The 22,745-nt window shown below is 46.5% G+C and overlaps 1 protein-coding gene across 4 annotated transcripts in view; it reads right to left on the bottom strand.

The window, feature by feature from the left end:
- Positions 1–22,745, bottom strand: part of CLCN3 (chloride voltage-gated channel 3) — a 1,376,048-nt gene that overhangs the window by 7,225 nt on the left and 1,346,078 nt on the right. For 2 of the 4 annotated variants that reach the window (XM_069631401.1, XM_069631402.1), the window contains one exon: positions 1,060–1,135. The exons of the other annotated variants lie outside the window; for them this stretch is intronic. In XM_069631401.1, the coding sequence (XP_069487502.1) occupies positions 1,060–1,135 (76 nt within the window). The remainder of the gene's footprint in view (positions 1–1,059; positions 1,136–22,745) is intronic. 4 annotated transcript variants of the gene reach the window in all.

The following is a 22,745-nucleotide window of genomic DNA, read 5'->3' as shown; positions in this document are numbered from 1 at the left end:
TGCACATGCATGGTATAGACATACATGGCATGTGCTGCCAAACCACTGTGTAATAATCAAAACTATTGGCTCACCTTTAAAAAGGCACAGCCTTGGACTTGCACGGATGCATAACAAAGAAGGGATGTAAGGTTATAAGAAAGATAAACACAATTGCAATTGTTTTTGTACTGTGCAACAATTATACTGCGACGCTTTGACCAGAACAGTGATTCCATAGTTAAGTCATTGTCTTTCTCGTGAGTAAAGTGAGGAACAAGCGTTCCTGTGTAGGACTAGTGCCAGCTTGTCTCACCTTAAGCACAGCATGAAGTGGTGTTTACCCACTTTAGGATTGTTTGTGGCATACAAGCAATGGTGATGGAAACATTCTTTGTAAAATAATGTCAACGTCTATTATTGGTGCTGTATCCATAATGGAAACTTTTTTTTAGAACACAAAAAACAACGCTTGCCATTGCTGCTAACCCACACAACACTGACAATGGTATCTATGTCACTACAACCCCTCACACTGATCAGTAGCTTGCTGAAGGGCCTAATGAGGATTTTCGTGAACATTAAGAATTGCATGCCACGCACAGCATGTTCAGTCAGTAACAAAATCAGGAGGTCCATGGAAATAGAAGTTATTTGTAAAGATACAGTAGCGCAGCTTGTAGCACAGAAGGTCAACTCTTTTCGAAAACAGCTTTCCAATAGCCCTTTAAAATAAAATGAAGCTCGGACTGCATCTTCATTTTCTTAAAAAGCAGACAATTTGGCAAGTCTGTCTAACAGACATAAAGGATGTCCAGTCATCGCATAGTTCAGTTACAGTCTTTGTCCCTTTCCTACAAACTGTTCTGTCAATACAGTGGTAGGATATGCTTGCTGCAAAAGGTAACACTAAGCACTTGCGCCCGGGCCTCGCTGTTCAGCTGATGTGAAAGGAGCTGAACAGTTCACAAGTTTCATGCATCCTAACTTCTAATATGTCTAGTAAGGAGGAGCAGGAGGAGGAAGGGAAGTAGGAGGAGCAGGAGAAGGAGGAGCACGAGAAGCAGTAGGTCTAGTCACCAAGGGTTCGATGTCCTGCTTTAGTTGCTCGAGATGCTCTAATATGTTCTTCTTTGTGATGATCCCCAAGACAATTCTGAAACAGATCATGTTATGCTAATAATAATTACGTTTCAACAAGCATGGAGTTACAAAATAAACAATGTTCCAATCACATGGATAAATGTTCAGAGAAAGGAAATGAAACACATGATAACATTAATGGCTAACAAGGAAAAATGATGGCTTAAAGACTGGAAAAATGAAAGAATCATGATGAGCACTCCTCTTTAATTCGCTTTAAACACCTTTCTGAAATACATTTTTAAACATCAGTTGGGACTCTAAACATTTACACTGAGCTGTTAGTATACTTTATTTTTCACGTAATGCAGCAATCCTTGGGTACCAAGCAAGACTAGTTGGAAACTGAATCTAAACTTATTTTCGATTTTTGCCAACAAGATTTATTAGTTAGTACTGCAACAAAATCAGAGTGCTATACCCACTTCCATCTCAACAGTAATAGCCAGATAACAGTAATTTAAAAACAAATGACTACTTAATGGAATCGTTCATTGAATAGAAAATGTATCACATTTGAAAACATACCAGAGAAAATCAACTTATGCTATTTCAGTTCAAAGGTTTTCAATGCCCCATGTGCAACAAATCACAATATATTTAGCGGGAGAAGTTTCACTTTAGCACACATACACCATGAATGCATTCAAATTCTAGTTTTTTCCTTGGTAACAGACATCTTACTTACCATTAAAAATATAAATCTTAAGTTTTCTCTTCAAATGATTAATAATCAATTAAGGTCTACAGATTACATTTTCCAGAAATAGCATAAGAGTTTCTGGGCCACTATTTGAATTCTTCTCTTGGCTATTTCTTGACTGGCACAAGATTAGAAATCAAGCAAAATACCACTCTGTTTGTATACAGGAAGTGGACACCTTCAGGATGGATGAGCTTGCTCTTTTACTCCTTTTTGAAGAAGACTGCTTCCTGGCGCAAGGTTAGCTGGACCTCCGACGAAGAAAGGGTTCGGATTATGAATGAAATGCTACGGCATATACTTACGTTTATGATTTGTAAAGTACACACATAGCACATAAGCACCAGGGCACTGCTATTTTCTATTTGACTGCTTAAAGCATCAACCAATAAGATAGGATTTTCAAACTTTAGCTGATAATTATTCTTTTTTCCACACAGCACTACTGTAAAACAAAAGTACAAAAAAGAAATGGGGACTTGGGTGAAGAGGAGATTTTGAACCATATCTTCATACAGTTCTACCTTGTGGGATCTGCGATGAGTGCTTTGATGTTGAAGGACTAGACATCAAGCAGCTTCACAAACTCGTAGCCTTAGGTAGTGTGATGAGGCAGGAATGATACTCGGACACAAGTTGGACATGATTTTGGCTAAAGACTTATTAGAACACAAAAGGAGTTGGAAAAAGGACTCGTTGTCCCTGCACTAGCAGAGCTTCCCTACCTAAAATGAAAACGAAGGATCTGTCAGTGTCAGAATGTCCAAAACAAAACAGTTCTGTGTTCAAAATACTATTCGCAACTGTGGAAGGACGCTCAGCCAATCAGGTGGCTGGGACAGCAGGCGAGAATACACAATCCCCACCTGCTGTCTCAGCCACCCAAGGCTCTTCCCCGGAAGGAGCTCTTTTTTTATCATTGCGGGGAGGCAACAGGGAGCCTCTTGGCCCCCTTCCATCCACTTACCTGCAGGACAGGAGCTCCTCCCGTCTGGCCATCTTTTTCTTTTTCTTTTCTTTTTTCATCGGGAGATTCCGAATGAAAAATGTTGAATGCCATTTTGCACCATGGACGACTCCCTGGCAGGCCATGAAAGCCATATTCCGACCCTCTCATTCTAAAGTGAAAAGGATGTCTTTGGCCTTGAGTGTTTGGTAAATGTTCAAAAGAAACAAAAGATGTCTGAGGCTACTGCTGGGAAAGGAGTAATGATACCATTGGATTCATCACACACCCTTCCTCTAATGCTGCTGGTTCTTTATTTGTTAGCATTTGTAGTCGAATTCTATGGATGTTTCTAGAAAGAAAGGTCTAAGAACCAGAACATGACCCTTACATTTATATCCTTGCTGAGACGCTCATCAATATTAATGGAGAGTGATCTGTGATCAGTTTAAATATTCTGCCGGTAAGGTATTATTTAAGGTTGGATACCACCCATTATATTTACAATACCTCCAACTCCACAGTGGCATACTTCATTTCTCAGGGAAACAGTTTTCTGCTAATGTAAAGAATAGGGTGTTCTATACCATTGTGATCTTGTGAAAGAACTGCCCCTAACCCAACATGTGAAGCATCCGTTTTTAGAATGAACTCCTTGTTGAAATCTGCTGCCTTTAACACAGGTTTGCTACAGAGAATGTTTTTGAGTTGATCAAAACACAGTTGGTCTTCCTCCTTCCACTTTATCTTTTGGGGTTCAGCAGTTTAAAATGTATCTGTGAGGCAAGATGTGATGGATGCATAACTAGTGATGAATCGCTTATAATACCCCACTAAACATAAAAAGGCTCTGCTAGGCAAGATTGTATGCAGTACCCTTTGGGTGCACTACAATGACCCTGACCTCCTGACAATCGGGACCCAACCTTTGGTATAAGTCTGAACTACAAAGGTTGGTAGTGTGGCTGAGCAGCCAGGCTTATCTCAAGAGGGGTCAGTGTGAGAAGTAATTTTGTGACACAGAGTTTCACAGTAACAGTTATTCAAATAAACTCTTACACTCAAGGTTTCTTGATAAAACAATTATTCCTTTATTTCACAGTCAGTTGTTTAAGCCTTCTTCAGAAGGGGGCAATATATGTAACACTTATAATACACTTCAAAACACAGTGTATCTCTAAATCAGATGGTACCCATTGGGGATGGAACACTGACAATTCCTACACCCTCAGGTGACTTAAATAGCTAGGACATTGTGGACATTGATTTATCACTGGTACATTTAGAGCAATACTGAGTTTGGTGTAAAAGATAGATAGGGGAATAAAACAAAGGTTAACAAATACATCACAAACAGGTAAGTACTTCTTTTTGATACCTTCCAATGTCAAATAAGTTTAACCCTTTCCTGGGGAAAAGATAAAGCACAGAGTCAAAGGTAAGAAGAAGCACTCAAGGGAGCCAAGACAGCCAATGTTAATTGCACAATGTCTAGGGGAGCTGAAGATCTTCTTTGCAGGTAGGTACAAAGTCTTGCACAAAGTTTTTAGAAATGTTTGTAGAAAATAGAACACTTGAAGGGCCACAAGCTGGGAGGCTTGTGAGGGGCAAAACTATAGCAGCTCTGCAAGGTAACCAAGACCGGTCTCAGCCGAGAGCAAGCAAGGCTACACAACAAGAGGTAAGTACTCTTAGGCTTTACAGTACCTCTGGTTAGAAGAAATGGTTCCAGCTGGATTCTGTTCCTGTACAACTCTGCAGATCTTGTTGTTCCTGAACCTCAGTAATGGGGACAAGAGGGAGGACGTCTGAGGACTCCTCATCTGCAATGGGAAGGTCAGCAGCAGCAATGGGCAAACTTCAATCCAGCGGTTCCTCAGTGTTTCAGCTCCTCATGTCTGACAGCAAATAGCAACACTGCAGTTCTCAGATACCACTTCAGACTTTCCTTGCTTCTAGGGTCCAGCACTCAGTTGAGGTGTCTCAGGCTTGGTCAGTCCTGCATCAGGGAAGTCTGGAGGATCTTCCTAGCGGTCGGGTCCGATTAAAAGCAACACACACAATCTGGTGTTCCTCTCCCTGGCACTTCGGTTCCAGCAGAAGCAGCAGTGGAAATACAGCCAGCTCCGAGAGGATGTCCAGACAGGCTTACTTTGGAATTGATTGGTCCCACCAACTCAAGGGAGAAGTCGTGCTTGCAGGGCTTCTCTAGTCGAGGCGAATTCGGAGCTTCAGCACAGCAGCAGGGCTTCACCGGGTAAACCAACGGTCCAGGAGTTGCAGCAGGTGTCTCTTCCAAGTTCTTCTTCGGTTCCTTCGTCCAGTGGTCGACTCTGCCTTCCAATCCAAAAATCCTCACCTTTTATGCAGGTTTCGCCCATTCATTCCACCCTAGCTGTCAATCACACAGCAGGGTGGCTGTCCTTGCCAGACAGACAGCCAGCCAGCCAATCACCTTTGGGTGCATTCATGTAACTAAGGGGATTAAGCACAGGGAGTTTCGGGCACCCACCTCACTTCCTGCCCCTGCCAGAAATACTGCGCCAGAGGCTGGCTTCACTTGTGAATCCTGACAAAGACAAAATGAACAAAGGGACCAAACCTGGTTTGGCACGCAGAGTAAATCTCAAGAAGGACCTTTCCAACAAGAAATGGTGAAAAAAGAAGACCAGGGCCATTTTGAGAAAAATGGGCACCCATGGGTGCCTTACTGCAGCTGCGAACGCAGCCCGTGGTAAAAACACACAATGGTAGTAAAAAGTATACCACTGCCACTAGCCATTAATTGTAGAAAGGATAACATTAAAATGTTACATGAGAAACTAGACAAATGGGATACTAAGTAACCCCTGAAGCACCCTATGGTAAGATAGTGTGTGCTGGGTCTAGAAAGTACAAATATAAGTAAAGTCGATTTCACTTTACTGCTCTTGGAAAGAGTAGTTTCACCAAGAGAAGGTATTTAAACCTTTGGGAAATCTAAGAGACTTCCCTGTGCCACTGCACTGAAGGTGCTGTGTGTCACAATTCAAAGGATGATGCCTATGGAGTTTGTCAGACTCCAAAGTTAAAAGAGAAACAGCGTCTAAATCACAATAAAATTACATGAGAGAGTGGGAAAAAGGGCTCATTCTCTCCAGGTTAGAAATTAAAAGTCCTGAAGTCCAGCAAAAGAGCTGGGGGTCTCTTAGGTAGAGGGGAATAAGCACATTTTTGAGAATTCTCTCTAACAGGCTCTTAGATCTTTTTTTGTTTTGTTAATGGAGTTTCCTGGATGGCTTTCACCTTTTCAGTCTGGGGTTGCACCAGCCCATTGCCAACAAAGAATCCAAGATATTTGACTTCCGACTGGGCTAGGTGGCATTTCTTTAGATTTGCTGTGAGCCTGACTTTTCTTGAAGTATAAATGGTGTACATATTTTCCAGGTCCTACTGTGAATGATATTGTCAATATAGGCCCAACGGACGGAAGAATAAGGTCTGAGGACTTAGTCCATCAACCTTTGAAAGGTGGCTGGTGCTCTGTGTAGTACAAAAGGCAATACCTTGAACTGAAATAGTGCAATAGGGTGGAGAATGTGTTTTTCTCCTAGTCCTGTGGATTAAAGGGAACTTGCCAATATCCCTTCGTCAGATTAATCGTCGAGAGGAAAACAGCATCTCCGAATCCATCAATTAGGTTATCTATCCTAGGCATAGGATAACTGTTGAATTGGGAGATGGAGTTCACCTTCCTGAAGTCAATGCAGAACCTCTGCGACTGATCTGGCTCGGCAATGAGCACTAATCGGAGAAGGTCATGGGCTCTGAGAAGGTTCTATAACATCAGATTTCAGCATATTCTTCCTCTCCTCTAGAACTATTGCCTTTCTGGACTCTGGTATCCGATAAGGTTTTAAATGGACCACCTTTCCTGGGGGTGTACGGATATAATGAAACACTCCCTTAATTGTCCCTGGCTCAGCCCTGGAAACATCAGGGAATTGCTCTAACAAATCCAACAGGTCGTCTTTTCAGTTCTGGGGCAGGTCAGAAGGCAGACTGTTGTCATCAGACACTTCAGCTAATAAACTGGTCAATACTACCGTAGTATTTTCAACTGTCTTCTCTCCACTCCTTCAGGAGATTTATGTGGTATATGTGTGTTTTAATTTTTAGGTCGGATTGGGACACCCGATAGTCACACGGCCCTGTCTGCTCCATTATCTCATATGGTCCATGCCGTTTGGACAACATCTTATTCTCAGATGACGGAAGGAGAACAAGGACCTTTTGTCCAGACCAGAGTATGCCTTTCCTATCATGGTAACTTTTCAGATTTTCCTGGGCCTTGACCATCTGGGTTTGGACGTTTGTCCTAACTGTGGCCATATGCTCCCATTAGTTGGGCCATTTGCGAGAGGGGCAAGGTGGCTTTTTCCTGTTTTTCCTAAGTTTCCTGTAACATATCAAGCACATCTCGTGGCTCTCTGCCATATAACAGATCAAAGGGGGAGAACCCTGTTGAGGACTCTGGGGTTTTTCAGATGGCAAAAAGTGTCGAAGGTGCCATAACCTCCCAATCTTCGCCATTGGCATCAACTAATTTCTACAGGATATGTTTCAAGGTCTTATTGAAATGTTCCACCAAACCATCAGTTTGTGGGTGGTGTGAGAAACCCGATTGTGTCTCCCTGGCTAGTCCCTGGGGATCTGGCATCCAGGTGGCCAAGACACAGCCATCACTATTGGATCCTGTGTCTGGGGGTGGACCAGTGAGGGAGGATCACCTGGATGGGGGGTCCTTGGGGAGTGGGAGTGGGACACTGAAAGGCGAGAAGCGGTATCCCCGTCCTTTCAACACCTTTTCCCCCATGTTACCATCTAGGAAATTCCAAAACACTGCCCCTCCCTTCCCCACACACTTTTGCACAACACGGACGACAACGGACTAACACAAGAACCGTTTACCTGACATGTCCCAATACAAGGGTCAGGCAAAGTCATCAGAATCACACACACCTGATGGCCCTTTCCCTTCCACACAGGGTGTCCACAGTGAACTGTCTGTAAAAACTGGCGAGAGTGAACCCAACAGTGGGAAGCCGATCAAAAGGGGCAAAGCCAGAAGAACTGTTTAAAAAGACATTAAGATTTGTGAATGCAAGAAGTATTAGAAGACCGGGGCAACTGTTTATTAGATTTATTGAATACAATTTGTGAAAGGTGTACACCAGGAAGAGGGGAAACCATGGGTGATGACATGATGCCTACCCCCAGGCATCCGGACCAAGTCCATCAGCCCCGGGAGCAGGCATCTAGACATTTAGTAAAACCTCAGCAGCCCCGGCTAGGGGCTATCTGGGTTCAGTCCTGGCACCTTAGGCGCCAGGCTCATAGTAGGAATCAGTCCTGGCGCCTAAGGCGCCAGGCTCATAGACATTACTTACCTCAGGCAGACCATGCTGCAAATGACTCCAATCCAACATGAAGCCTGAAAGGGACTATTTTTCTACAGGGACTATTTTTTACTCGGGTGTGGTTCTAGGGACTTCTTACCTGGGACTACTTTTGAGGCTATTTAAACCACACCCGACCAGCAACACACGCTTCGCGTTATTCTGCATCCAGCAGCGTAATACTCACCGTGCCTGCAGCCTGCATCCAGTCTTCTGCCACGCCCGCCTCGAATCCGGAGCTCCTAAAACAAAGAGGAAAGAAAGGGACAAGGATAGAAAACAAACTTATTTCTATTCCACACCTGATTCTGGATCCATCTTGTCTCCGGACCTGTAAAGAACATCATTTCTGCACGCACCGCACCTCCAGCTGCAGCGCCACGCCATACTCACCAGTCTTCACAGCATCCTTCGGGTTGGTGCTGCCTCCATCATTTCTTCGCGGAACTTCGGCACCTAGGAGACAAAAGAAAACCACAAGGTGAGCCGAGGGAACCAACAAATATAATTCTTACCACCATAGACTTACCCGATTTACCACCGGAGGCATCCTTTTGTGACTCTCCATATTTTCACGTGCCGCATCTGTAAAGAGACAAAACAACACGTTTTCCTCGTGCAACATTTACCGGACAGCGCCGGGTAATACAGACTCTTACCTGATCTCCACCAGCTGCCACAAGAGCATCTTTTCACGAGCCAGCTGCAAAACAAGAAAGGAAGGGGGGGAACAAGAGTGAACATCGGACATATTGAACTCTATGAACTTAATACTTACTGGTCCTCACCAGGAACCTCAGAGTCAATACTCTCCGCAACTCTCCCGAGCCGTCAAACCAGTGAAGTAACTGGAACCGACGCGCCCCTGCAAATCCACGCAGGATGGAGAGCTCATCTTTCAAGAATATAAGGTGAGATTGCTGTGAGGGCATTTCGGAGGTGATTAGTTGGGGAGGACTGTGGGGGTGCCATCACTTGAATCCACAAGTGGCTAAATCCATCTCTCCACTTGCAGGAGAATATTTCTACGGGTTAAGCAGACAAGATTAGGAGGGCAGATCCAGTCAGTCATCGCTGCACTACGCATCACGTGAGTGGAGACCGCAGCTGTCCGGGTCCGACCGACGCCCCTGTGGGAGCCAGGTGAGCGTAACAGGTGAAGCCATTACCCTAAGTATACAGGAAAATGAACTGTATGTTTGTTTGTTGGATACTTCAGGCCTCGAATGCAAGAGACTTTTTATTGTAAAGAGACTTAACCATCGAAGAACCTGAAAGCTGATACGGAACTGTTGGCTTGCGCTGGGCAGCTCGAGCGTGTGCTGTGCTCAGGAGATCCACTTTGTCCCGTGCTAAAAACACGGGGATGGGAGACCCCTGGCAATCACATCCTTACTTATTATTTGTGAATACTTCTTTCTTTATTGAGGACATTATCCCACACTTCTTTTCGTATTTAGTGCAAGGATTTGACAACAGTTTTTTTTAGTACAGGCCCTTTTATTTTGACACGATGCCACTAGGACTGCCCTGTTTTTCATTTGATTCATCAAGGCTGGATCCCATCTTAGATTTAGGTTAGGCGTTTTTCCACCCTGAATTTATAGTTCAATAAACACCCTTGAAATGTGATCACTTGTGTCTGTCTTTAGTGTTGCCACCATGAGTTCCTTACAGTGGTAAATGGAAGTTTGGAGTTTTATATGCAAAATCTCCTTCACCACAAACATTAGCCGGCTCATGAAGGTAGTTCTCCGATCCATTAATATTTCCTTTGGGAACCCAACTCGTGAAAAAAACGTGATCAAGTGTTTATTATCACGTAGTGGAAATGCTACAGGGTAAGAAGTTGCATAGTGCACTATCACCAATATGTAGCGATGCACCAGTTTTGATGGTTCAAGGGGCTCTACTATGTTCATACCTATATGTGAAAAGGGTACATCAATTATAGTAAGGGCTGTAAAGAGACTGAAGGGGGTATCTGAAAACTGGTTTTCTGGAAAAGGGCACAAGTGAGCACAAATGTTTTCACATCGGCATAAATCACTGGGCAGTAGAACAGAGTTGACATTTGTGCTTGGGTTTTAGCTGTACCTAAGTGACACTGTGCCATATGAGAACGGGCGATCTTTAGGACCATTCTTTTATGGCTTTTGGGCACCATTATCTGTGACCGGGGCGTACCATCAGGACCAACATTTCCTCTATATAGAGTAAGCCAAGTTTCAAGAATAAAAATGGTCCTCCTTTTCCTCTGCCCTCCTCTTTGGGTAACACCTAATACGCCAAGGAGACTGCCGGCGGCTCATGGTACTTCTAAACTTATGTTGGCCGCAACGTTCTGCCAGGCATGCCACGTTTCTATGTCACCGAATACAGCGCTTTTCGGCCCCGTTTCATAGGCGCTGGAGGTTACTTTAATGGTCTGTGACGCGGACGGACTTCAGTTCCCATCATCCTTGGATCCATTCTTTCTTCCAATAGGAATCAGGGAGCCTCGCATGGGATTGCATATCACGTTTCACGTAAAACGGAAGTACGCTTCCTATTGATGTTACTCCGGTGGTTTGTTGCTCCTGAAGTTCGGTCTTCACTTTCCTTCGGCTTAATACCTTGGAGATTCCTGCCTGTGTACCGAACTCTCAGCCTGTTTACGGATTATTCTCTTAGCCTTCGCCTTTATTTCCGGTTGCTTCTACCTGTGTACCGAACCTTCAAGCCTGCCTACGGACCATCCTCCTGGACGCTGATTTGGCATCGAGTCGCTTCTGCCCGTGTACCGAACCTGGATTGTTATACGGATTGGAATTGGAACTCCTCACCTCTACAGCGCGAACAAGCACACCACAAGTATCTTTATCCTTACCTGGGTAATCTTGTTTGTCTTTTCTTTTGTGTTGTGGCTGCTGACCAGTTAAACTGTTTCCTCATACTTCCTGTTAAATTTACCTCTTCCGTGCACAAGAACGCTTTGCAGGGACGTGCACCATCCCGACTCTAGAGTGATCCGCATGCAGTCAGGTGTAGTTCCCCTACTAATCTTCATATTTGTTGTTTTACACCAATCGTTGTGGACTTCCTCCTTATCTTGTCTATATTAAACTCCAATCAACACGGTAAGACTGATAGCTCAGTAATAACCTCTCTTTCTTCAGGTTAGCCCTGTCATATTAGTTGATCCTTTCACTGATTCCATTTTCATCTTTGTTTTAGTGTTGGGGTACCTAGAGGGAGAATCAGCTGTAGTCAGTACAGGTATTACTAGTACTATACTGAGAACTAACAGTGTTTAATTCTTTGTTCTTCCTTGATAATAACACCTGTTCATTTCTTTACAGCTGGTGACTATAGCGGTGTGTGTTCCCGCTCCTTTGAGTCATCGGTCTCTTTGATTGTATCCTTGAACAGTCTGGGTACATAGAGCTTTCTTGCCCTCAACAGAGAGGAGGCCCTGGTTAGGTCTAACTACAGGCTCTACTAGCAAGTCCTGGGTCAAGGTTCCGCTGCATCACCAGGATTACCAACCGGTGAGTGACAACACCTGAAGGAAAGGCTCTGCCAGTAAAGGATCATTCTCTGATTGAAGGCCACATCAGGAATGACTTTGGTTTCTTCCCTCATGGGTTTTAGGTGGTAATATCTTGGGTGGTCTTGGGGTTTCTACGTCTGCCTCTCCAAAGCCTTTACTTCCCCTCTCAGTTTTGTCAGGATGTTTAATTGCTTGTGTTTTGAGAAAGAAGGCTCTTTCCAGGATCCCTTGAGCATTCCTTTCCCCTGGCTTTACCTGATCTGTCTCCTTTCCACTGTTTTGAACTAATATTTTGTTGTCGCCCCAGTAATCTGGATCAATGACACCCGCTAGAACGCAAAGGCCATAGCGTCAGGCAAGACTGGATTTGGAGGTAAGTTTTATGTAGGTTCCTGGTGGGGGTATTAGGACCGAATCAGTTGGTATCAATATCCAGTCACTGGGTTGTATCAATTCCCACCTATTCCTGCATAAATCAAAGCCGATGGAATGCTCTGTAGCTATTGATGGATCAGAAATTATAAGTTACTCACCGTAGTGACTAACGTACTGCACTCTTTTAGTCCCCTTTCCTCCATACTGTATGGGCGTCCCTTCCAAGGGACAGGAGACGGAACCTTTTTCACCAGAAAAAACCTTCTTCCCCTTTAAATTTAGAGGCGTGCAGGGTTGCTCCGGCGCCACACTTCAGTCCCCATTGACACGTCGACCATAGATTTAACATTGCCTAATGACACCAGCATTATTAGGGGGGAGGTTGGTGGGACGTATAGAGGAAAGGGGGCTAAGAGTAGGTTAGTAACTACGGTGAGTAACTTAGAATTACTCTTACGTCCCAACCCCTTTCCTCCATACTGCAGGGGCGATTACAACTGAAAGTAGCCACAGGTGGAAAGGAGCCCCTCCTTAAGCAAATAGGTTCCTGAGAACCACCTGTCCGAAAGCCGCATCAGCTCTGGAGCCAGCATCCAAACAGTAATGCTTGCAGAAAGCAGAGGGAGTGGCCCAAGTGGCCGCCCTGTTTATGACTTGCCAAGGGACATGGCGCTGGAATGCGATGGCCGTTGCCTTGGCCCTGTCTGCGTGGGCGTGCATGTTGGCCGGAAGTGGCTTGTGCTGGCCCTCGAAAGCTTCCTTGATGGCCAAGACCATCCAGCGGGAAATAGAGGCCTTGGGAGCCTGGTCTTGAACCTCCAAAAGTTACGAACAGGGCGTCCGATTTGCAGAAGCCCTTGGTCCTATCCAAGTAAAACTTCAGGGCATGCCTGACATCCAGGCAGTGCAGCACTCTCTGTGCTTCGTCCGTGGGATCTGCAAAGAACGTAGGGACCACTATTTCCTCGTTCAAGTGGAAAGCAGACGGCACCTTGGGCAGAAATGCTGAGTGTGTCTGCAGGACTACCTTGTCCTTGTGGAAGGTAGTATATGGTTCCGAGGCGACCAGCGCCTGTATTTCGCTGACTCTACGAGCCGAGGTAAGACCGACTAGTAAGGCCGTCTTGATGGTGACCAGCCTGATGTCCGTGGACGCCATTGGCTCGAACGGTTTGTGCGCCAGGGCGTCCAAGACTATGTTTAGGTCCCACACAGAGTGTGGCCTCTTGACGGGCAGGTAAAGCCTTGCGAGCCCCGTCAAATGTTTCTTGACTATAGGATTGGAGGAGGAGAAGATCCCCTCTACGAGTTCCTGTAAGCCCCGATGGCTGCGAGGTATGTGCAGCAGGTGTCCACCTGCACACCAGAGTGAGCGAGGTGTGCCGAGAAGGAGAGCACGTCGTCCAAAGTACATGCCAGGGGGTCGATTTCCTTGGAGTCTGCCTAGTGGCAGAATCTGGTCCATTTGCTTTTCTACTGGTCCCTGGTAGCCTTACTCCTGGCGCCCTGTATGATTTCTAGATTGGCTTGTGAGAGGATGAGGTACCGCAGTGACACCTGCTCAGGTACCACGCTGTGAGGGCTAGTTTCTGTGGCGCGGGGTGGATGACCCTGCCCCCCTGCTGCGCCAGAAGATGTGCTGGGCCCATCGGGAGGTGAATCGGAGGCACCTCCGAGAGGCTGAGCAGCTCCGAAAACCATGGCCTGGCCGGCCACCATGGAGTTATTAGAATGATGTTGAGTTGGCGAGACTCCTTGATCTTGCAGATCACTCTGTGAATCAGTGGAGTGGGGGAAGAAGGCGTACGCCTTTATGCTGTTCAACTGAAGCTGAAATGCGTCGCCCAGGGAGCCGGAGCCCTGTCCCTGCCAGGAGGAGAACTGAGGGCACTTCTTGTTGTGCCATGTGGCAAAGAGATCCACCTGGGGATGACCCCACCTTATGAAGATCTCCTGAATTACGAGGTTGTTTAGCTGCCACTCGTAATTGTTCGCTCCCAACCGGCTTCCTCCAGGAGGTGGACGTAGTATGTGCTGGCCGAGTTGCCTGTCTGGATGAGGACAACCTTGCCCCTGAGAAGTGGTAGGAATGCTCTGAGTGCTAGCCAGATGGCGTTCAGCTCCAACCAAATGATGTGGTATTCCTGCTCCTGTCGAGTTCAGGTGCCATGGACCGAGAGATCGTACAGGGTGGCTCACCAGCCCTCGAGCGTGGAGTCTGCAGTGAAGGTGGCCTGAGGGGAGGGCGAGCGAAAGGGCTTGCCCGTCCGTAAGTTGCAGTCCCTGGACTACCATGTTAGGTCCGGGTGGAGAGATGGAGGGACGTTGATCATCTCGGATTGAGAGCCCCGCTCCTGATTCCATGAGGCCGCAAAGTACAGCTGAATTCTCCTCAGTCTCGTGTGTAGGACGGCTAATAGAAGCGCCGCCAGGAGACCCAAGAGATGCTGGTACCACCAAGCCGAGGTCCAGCCTATCCTTCTTATGCGCAGGGCAGCTTCCCACTGTGTCCATACGGGCAGGGTATGTAGGGAAGTTATTACTGGGAATCTCCAGCTATCCCCACTAATAGGGAAACTGACTGTCAAAAAAAGTGTCAGGGCGACCACATGTAGAAACACGTGTCGACTTTAACAGACACCAGCAACAAAACTTGATTGCTCATTTGCAATGCTTAAGGCATTTACATTTTGAAAGATAACCCAGGATATAGATGAACAGTGTCATAGCGCTGGTTGTCAGCATTATATTTTACCTTTACTAATTGAGGAAGGACAAGGGGTGTCCGCCAATGCTGATACTGCTGCAGGTGACATACATACAATTAAGGAGGAATAGCGCACCCTACCCAGGTTACACCCCAATGTCCTTGTATCTGAGTTTTAACGGTAAACTAGGTTTGGAGGAAGAGTATGTAAAACTGTGAAAAGTGTCTTTCACAACCTTACAAGGCCAGTTGGATTCTAAGAGCTGGCCTTTGGAATGGAATAACAGATTCACACTACCCTCCATGAGTGGAAAAGTGGAGGTATTACAATAGGCTATTAGGGCATGGGGAGCTGGGAATGTATTTTCAGAAAGGGAAGGGGGATACTATTTCTCATCAGATGATGCAATCACCCTCTCCCATAGGCGGTCCCCCCCCTTGTGATTCTCCTTCATATCGCCACCCCCCCCAAGGTCAGGATCAGGTAGCAGCTGCCATTCCCTGACCACATGGAAGGTGGCTACTGCCGGGAAAGGAGTGATGATACCATCGGATTCATCACAGTGGTTTGGTGTTCATAGCCTCCACAGATGCCAAGAATATGCTAGAGCCAGGGCTGCCTTTTATGTTTGGAGTCACCAAATGGGGAGTGGCAATAAGAAAGTTGTTGTTTTAGTCACAAAATAGAAATAATCCTAAAACATCCAATCAGAACAAATGACCCACCTCTCCGTAATGTTCTTTCTAATGGATATTCCTCTAATGGACTCCTCATCTTTGATATCCATCTCCCAGTGCAGCTGTTCTTCTGAAACTTTTCTACCGCAAGGGGGCTCCACCCAATGCATCTATGCACCGTACACGGCATCTGGGACAGTATATAATGAAGCATGGCACCCCATGACCTTAGTTCCACCTTTTTACCCTAGCACTCCGATGCTGAGGTACCGCAGAACAAAGGTGTACTAACTATCCACCAACTGAAGTAGGTTGGGTGATGAAGAATCTGTGGGAGGAATATTCATTTGAAATAACATTACAGAGAGGTAAATTATTTGTTCTTCTAATGGATTCCTTCCGCCCATGGATTCTTCGGGCCTCATTACGAGGCTTGCGCTCCCGTAATGAAGGGTGCTGGTACGGGACCGGCACCGTTCATTACAGGATGCACAATTATGAGGTTCCCTTGCGGGACTTGGAACGGACGTCTGGTAAAACCAGACGTCCTTTCCGGGTCCCGCAAGGGGACCAAGGAGCTAATAACGGGCACGGGCCCATCATTAGCACCATCCCCATTCCCATTGAGCCCTATGGGGGCTCAAATGGGTATGGGGATCGGTTCCTTCAAGGAGGAATTACCGGGTCCACCAATGTTGGAATGACCCGGTTATTCCTCATTGAGGGAACCCGGTATTGGAACCCGGAATGGAGGCAGCCATGCCCTTATTAAGGGCATGGCTGCCTCCATACTCGTAATAAGGCCCTTCATCTTTGAAAGACTCCCATAGCAGTACATTGATCTGTAGGAGGGAGGAGAGCAAGGACACCACCTAAACCAGAAAACGCGGAAGGACCTCTCTATCAAAATGAGCATCCGGTCCTGACAGAGTCCAAGCAGTAATGCTTTGCAAACGTGTGCAGAGATGCCCACATAGACAGCTGGCAAATGTCCAGAACAGGGACTCCACGTTGGAGAGCAGAGCTGGTGGTCAGTTCGCCTTCAAGCACATCCTTAACAGCCAGATCATAATATTCCAAGATGCAGAAGATGATCCACCTTGACAGGGTCCGTTTGGTCACAGCCCTGTGTGAGAAACCAGAAGGTGTCTCACCTGGTAGTCCCCAGGGATCTCTGTCAGGTGGCTAGGATACGGCCATTGTCTTTGTATCCAGACCCTGGGGGTCGACCAGTGCAGGAGGAGCACCTGGGAGAGGGAGTGGGACACCGGATGGCAAGAGCCTGTATGCCCCCCCCTGTAATACGTTTACCCCATCTTACCCTGTAGGATATTTCGGAACTCAACCACTCCCTTTCCCTTCACAAACACTTTCATACAGACAGACAGCCTGCTCTGGGAGAAAACCGACTCACACCCAAGCATTGTACCCGACATGCCCATTACTATGGACAGGCAAGGTCAGGCAATTACTGATAATCACTCACACCTGACCCTCATTAAAATTCCCCACACGGATAAAAGGTGGAACATGAGAGTACAATCTGAGCGAGGCAAAGCACACAAAGGAACAGTGGTTTCCTGACGGTAGCTGAACGAGGGAAGAAAGACGGCAAACCAAGAAGGGTGCGCAAGGAGGGAGATACCCTTGACCTTTCTGGCGAGAACCCTTCAGATTAAACAGCATAAGGCCAGGAAACCAGACTGAAGAATTCTGTACTGTGTGTCGGAGATACCTGTGGCACTCCTGCACGGCGGACAGAGTTCGGGAGGAACAAAAGCCACTGTGTTCCCCTCCTTGGCTCTAAGATAAAAGCAGCGCCAGAGAGATCAACACAGCCAGTGAGTTGGGGAGACTGAGTAAAGACCAGTCTGTGTTAAAGTAAAGGTTGCAAGAGGCAACATTGTATAAAGAGTGCAAGAACGAAGATTGGTAACGCATGTGATGAAAGATGCGAGAAAAGCTTAATTGCCAATGGATGTTTGAACATTCATGCAGAAAGATACAATACCAGTGACAGAGTGGTCCGGCACTACGTGGGTGCTCAATCGAAGTTCTTTTCAAAGGTATGCCTCCAAGAAGCGGCAGAATCGAAAGTAGAAGATTGATAAGAACATTGTGTGAAGTGAATCAAAGTGGTCCTGAAACTGTTTAAGCAATACCCATCGCACATTTGAAAGTCTACAATTTTTGATATCAAGAAGAAAATGTAGAAAGTGAGATTACATGATCTGAGCCCGAACAAGGGAGACCAGTTGTGAACATTGTGGTAAAAAGGGGTCCAAGTCTGAAGGAGGAAGACCCATGATTAATACTGGAAACGAGAACTTATGCATGTGAAAATCTTGATAAGAAAGGAACTTTTGTGCTCGTTTGCGACGACATGTGCTCTGCAGTTAGATACTGTTATTGGAAAGGAGGCTTTGGCAAAAGGCCTCGATATCTATGCTTTGAACTCTATCAGCATGGGAGAGAAGCCAAAGTGTGTACGAAGCTCGAACGTGCCACCTTGCCCCCTGCTGAAAACGTGGGGAAGGGAAGACAACTGCTCTACTATCCCAACATATTTTTCTTTTTGCATACACTATTGTCCCACACCATTTTGTATTTAGAAGTAAGGAATGGCAATAGGTTTATTAGTATAAGCCCTTTTATTTTGACAGACCCTACTAGGACTGCGTTATTATTTGATGGTCATAGCTTGCTCCCATCCTTAGATTTAGGTTTAGATAGGCGTTCAACCAACCCATTTAAGTGCAATAAACACCCTTGAACTGTAATTACTTGTGTCTGTCTTCACTGTTTGATACCATGCCTTCCTTACACCTGCCAACACGGGCACCAGCATTACCAACAAAAATCTTGGCATCTTTCATGGACTCTCTCGTCCAAGCGACGGCGTAGCTGATGGCCTGCAACGGCTGCAGTCGATGGAATCGTTCCTCTGCCTTGGAAGGGTGTGGTAGAGGAAAAAAGACAGGAAGCTAAATCTTTTGAGAGTGATGGAAATCACAGACCACCTTCGGAAGGAAGGATGGCCAAACTCGCAATGTTACCTTGCAGTTGGAGAAACTCAAATGGGGAGGTTTAACTGACGAAGCCTTGAGCTCACTCATCCATCTAGCGGAAGGAATGATGAGCAGGAAATTCACCTTTAGGGGAGTTAAAGAACAAGAATGTAGGGGCACAAACTCCTACAGTGAATGTTAACGGGTTCCAAGCCAGAAAAACAAACTGGAATGGGGGAAACTGGTTATACAATCCCTGCAAACATTTTATGACCATGGGGATCTTAAAAAACATGCCCTGCTCCAAAGTTCTTTTGAAAACTAAAATGGCCACAATATACCCTTTCACAGTGCCAATCTTCAGAAATGTCCATGCTAAAGAAAGCAGAAAATCTAGCACAGAGGATATGAAACAGGTAAAAGTGTCCAGATTCATTTCCCGGCACCAAACTGAAAATGTACGTCACCTCAAGGCATACATGGATTTGGTGGCAGGTCTCCAAGCAAAGAGGAGCAAATCTAGGACATCCTCCGATAAATCCCACTCTTTAGACCTCAAACTATCAGCAGCCAGATATAAAGGTTCAGACTGGATTGAAGATGTGTCCCTCCACTAGGGAGAGAAGGTCCAATCTCTGTGGAAGGCACCAGGGAGGACAAATGGACATGTACAGCAACCCCAAGTATAACTTTCTCTGGACACAGTCCAGAACAATCAAAATCATTGTGTACCAGAACAGGCATAGTCTCCTCAGAAACAGTGGCATGACCGGCATCATCAGGAACAGAGTAGGTCAAAATCCCACCTGACCTTCCAAGTGTCCCCTAAAGCTCCCTGTCACAAAAATTCCCTGGAGCAGAACCACTTGCACTTTCTTTTCATGAATGCGTGGTTCTCCAGAGCCCACAGTCGTATTGCTTCTCTGCACAGAGGCAGGAAGCCCATAACACCTAGCTTGTTGAGGTACTGCATGGCAACTGTGTTGTCTGTTAGAACCAGCACAGTCTTGCCCTATAGAGAAGGGATAGAAGGCGACCTGGGCCAGCCTGACCGCTCTAAACTCCAGCAAACAGATATGTTCTCAGCACTCTGACGGAGACCATAGGTCACTCACGTCAGGTCTTGTAGGTGAGCGCCACAACCATTGAGGGACAGGTCTGTGACTAGTGTCAGTTTGGGCCATGGTTGTAGAAACAAAGCCCCTTTATTATGTCTAGCTGAAACCATCATTCCAGGTCTCTGGACACTTTTGCTGAGACCTGAATAAGATAAGAGATGCGCCCCTGAAACTGAGACCACTAACAACTGAAAAGCCACTGTGTCGACCTTGTGCGTATCCAGTCCTCCGGCACTACAAACATTCAGCAAGACATAAGGCCTATGATTGGAGGACATGGACCATCTTTGAGATGTTCGCCACTTGATCTTCGTGCTGGAAGGTCCTGCCCAGGGAAGTGTCCAAGACCCCACCGATAAAACGGAGGGGCTGTCATGGTGAAACCTGAGACTTCTTGAAGTTCAGGGAGAAGCCCAAGCTATGCAACAGGCTGCACATTCAGTACAAGTGTGCTGGTGCCTGGTCCGGGGAGTGAGCTTGGATGAGCAAGTCATCCAGATAAGGAAAGGAATGAATGCCTTCCCTTCTGAGATGAGCCGCTACCACTGCCAGAAGCTTGCTGAAAACCCTGGGTGCCGAAGACAGACGGAAGGGCAGAACCTTGAATTGATAGTGGCAATGCCTCACTACAAACCGCAGGTGCTTCCTGTGGATAGGGACATGGAAGTGGGCATCCTGCAGATCTAGTGAACCAAACCAGTCCTGAAAATAGAGGGATTGAAGGATTTGAGCCAGAGTAACCATCTTGAACCTGTCTTTTCACAGGTATAGGTTGAAAAGCCGCAGGTCCAGTATGGGATGTAAGCCTTCATCCTTCGGTATCAGAAAATAGGTTGAGTACCAACACGTGACTCATACCTTCGCCAGAAGCTGACAAACCTCATCCAACAAGCGGGAGTCAGGAGGGCAAGCCTTGATTAGTTGGGGGATGGTTTTGCGGGCTTTGAGAAAGCGGAGAAAGTATCCCTGTTGAATGATCTGCAAGGCGCAGACATCAGACAAGGTAAGGTTGCATACCTCGCTGAACAGGGAAGCCTGCCTCCCATAGGAGATGAATGGTGGAAGTCTATTTCACAGAAAGCGGAGACGCCTCCACTTAAGAGCACCTCTGCGCCATCCCCAAGCAAGGCGGCGCTGCATCGGTTTGCCGGATGGTGCTTGCTCTTTGCCGCTGTGGTCATAGGAGGTAAAGGGGCAAAAAGCCCTCCCTGTGGGGCCCATGGGCTGTTATTGAACTGCTAGGCCCAGAGATTTAGCGTTGCCTTGGAGAACTGAAATTCCTTGAGGAACCTGTCGGCTTTTGCCCAAAACAAACAGTTGCCGTCAAATGGCATATCCAAGAACTTAAACTGGAAATCTGGGGTGAGACCAGAGGTCCCCTGCCAGGAGTAGCTACTAAACACTGTCCCCCGGTGGCCATTGTACAAGCCACACAGTCAGCTGCACCCAGGCCCAACTGAATCATTTGTCGGGATGCCTACTTGCCATCCTTGATTTGATTTTTATGAATTTGTAGCATGCCTCTGACAGACTGAACTGCATCCATGCGCTGAAGGTACTCTCATAAAACTCATCCACACCAAGGTCAATGGTACTAAATGCTTGATGCACAGGAGCGAACCAATTAACTAAACAAATGTGTCCTTAAGGCCTTATGGAACCAAGCAAATATAGTAATACTACTAATGTCTAGGGGCAAGGAGTTCCACAGTCTGCAACCATAAATCGAGAAGCGCCCATCAGCCCGTCCAGACATATCGGATAGCAAACCACTGTACTGCAGAGGAATCTAGGTTCTAGTTTGTGTACGCACTTGAAGACCAAACAGAGGATCTTGCGATCCTCTGCTTGACAGGAAGCCAGTGGAGTGATCTGCGAAGGGGAGAGATTGCCACTGTTTCAAAAACTTTAAATATCAATCATACTGCTGCATTCTGTGCTCTCTGGAGCCGAGCCAATTGTCTATCGGGAATGCCTGCAACGGTGCTATTGCCATAGTCTAATCTAGAAATAATCAAAGCTCCTACCAAAGTCGCATAGTCTGGCAAGCCGTAACAGATGAAGAGATTAGAACATCTATTGCACCGTGGCTCCAACTTGTTGCTCATTGCCAAGGCCGGACTGTCACATACACCCTAAGTACTTGACTTTGGTAGCAATAGCCAACTTGGAGCCAAGGATGCAAGGTAGAGGCAGGCACCTGGATTGATCTGCCAGAAGATTTTTGGAACCAAAAAGAATCAGCTCTGTTGTATTGGGATTCAATAGGTGCTGATTGGGAGTCATCTATTGTCCCAACTCTTGCATGCATTGCAGTATTGTATACAGCAACTCTGCTGTCTTGTTCACTCTCACATGGATCTGGGTATCATCTGCATAGGAACGAACATCCAGATCAAATGTCCATGACTAGGGATTCAAAGCCCTCTCTCATATCTCCCCCACAGAGATGTTCTAACGCTCCTTAGACAGCAGACTAAAGGCTGACGTAGAACTTGGCCATGGTACAGGAGACATTGATGGCTCCCACACTCAGGTCGTCTGAGCCAAAGACCTTTCTTCCCCAGGCATGAAGTCTCTTACTCTCCCCATCGAGACAGGAAAGACTGGTCGGAAGGTGCTGCCGTGTGCTTTTTAACCAGATAGCCAGATCCCAGTCCACAGTCGGCACCAAAGCTTGTTTCTACCACAATTCCAGGACTGGGGTCTCGAATGCAGGGTTGAATGGCAGGCGAGTCTCCTTCTGTCGAGCTTCATCAGGAATGTCCATCAGTTCAAATGGCACCTTGTGTCTTGAAGATCCCGACAACCCTACTGTGTCTACCCACCTTGGCCATCAGGCACTGAAATGAAGCCTGAGGCTTACCTGGTGTAGGTGCTGGGATTATGTCAAATTATTGAGAAGTATTCAGACCACTTGCCTCTTGCAAATCGGCCGCAAGATCCAGTCTCCTTCCTCCCCATAAAATTCCTCAGGGAACTTCTCTGGGGTAGAACGGTATCAGCCCAAAAGGGACAGGATCACCCTCATAGAGGTCTTCCTATATGAGACAAACACTCCCCTAGGCAGCAGATCATATTCCAGAGGAATCTCTGTGTCATGGAGTGAGGAGCTGAA

The sequence above is a fragment of the Ambystoma mexicanum genome, chromosome 6q (genome assembly GCF_040938575.1).
Source record: "Ambystoma mexicanum isolate Mex_15411 chromosome 6q, UKY_AmexF1_1, whole genome shotgun sequence".
Taxonomy (NCBI): domain Eukaryota; kingdom Metazoa; phylum Chordata; class Amphibia; order Caudata; family Ambystomatidae; genus Ambystoma; species Ambystoma mexicanum.
This window is presented reverse-complemented; position numbering and strand designations above follow the sequence as displayed.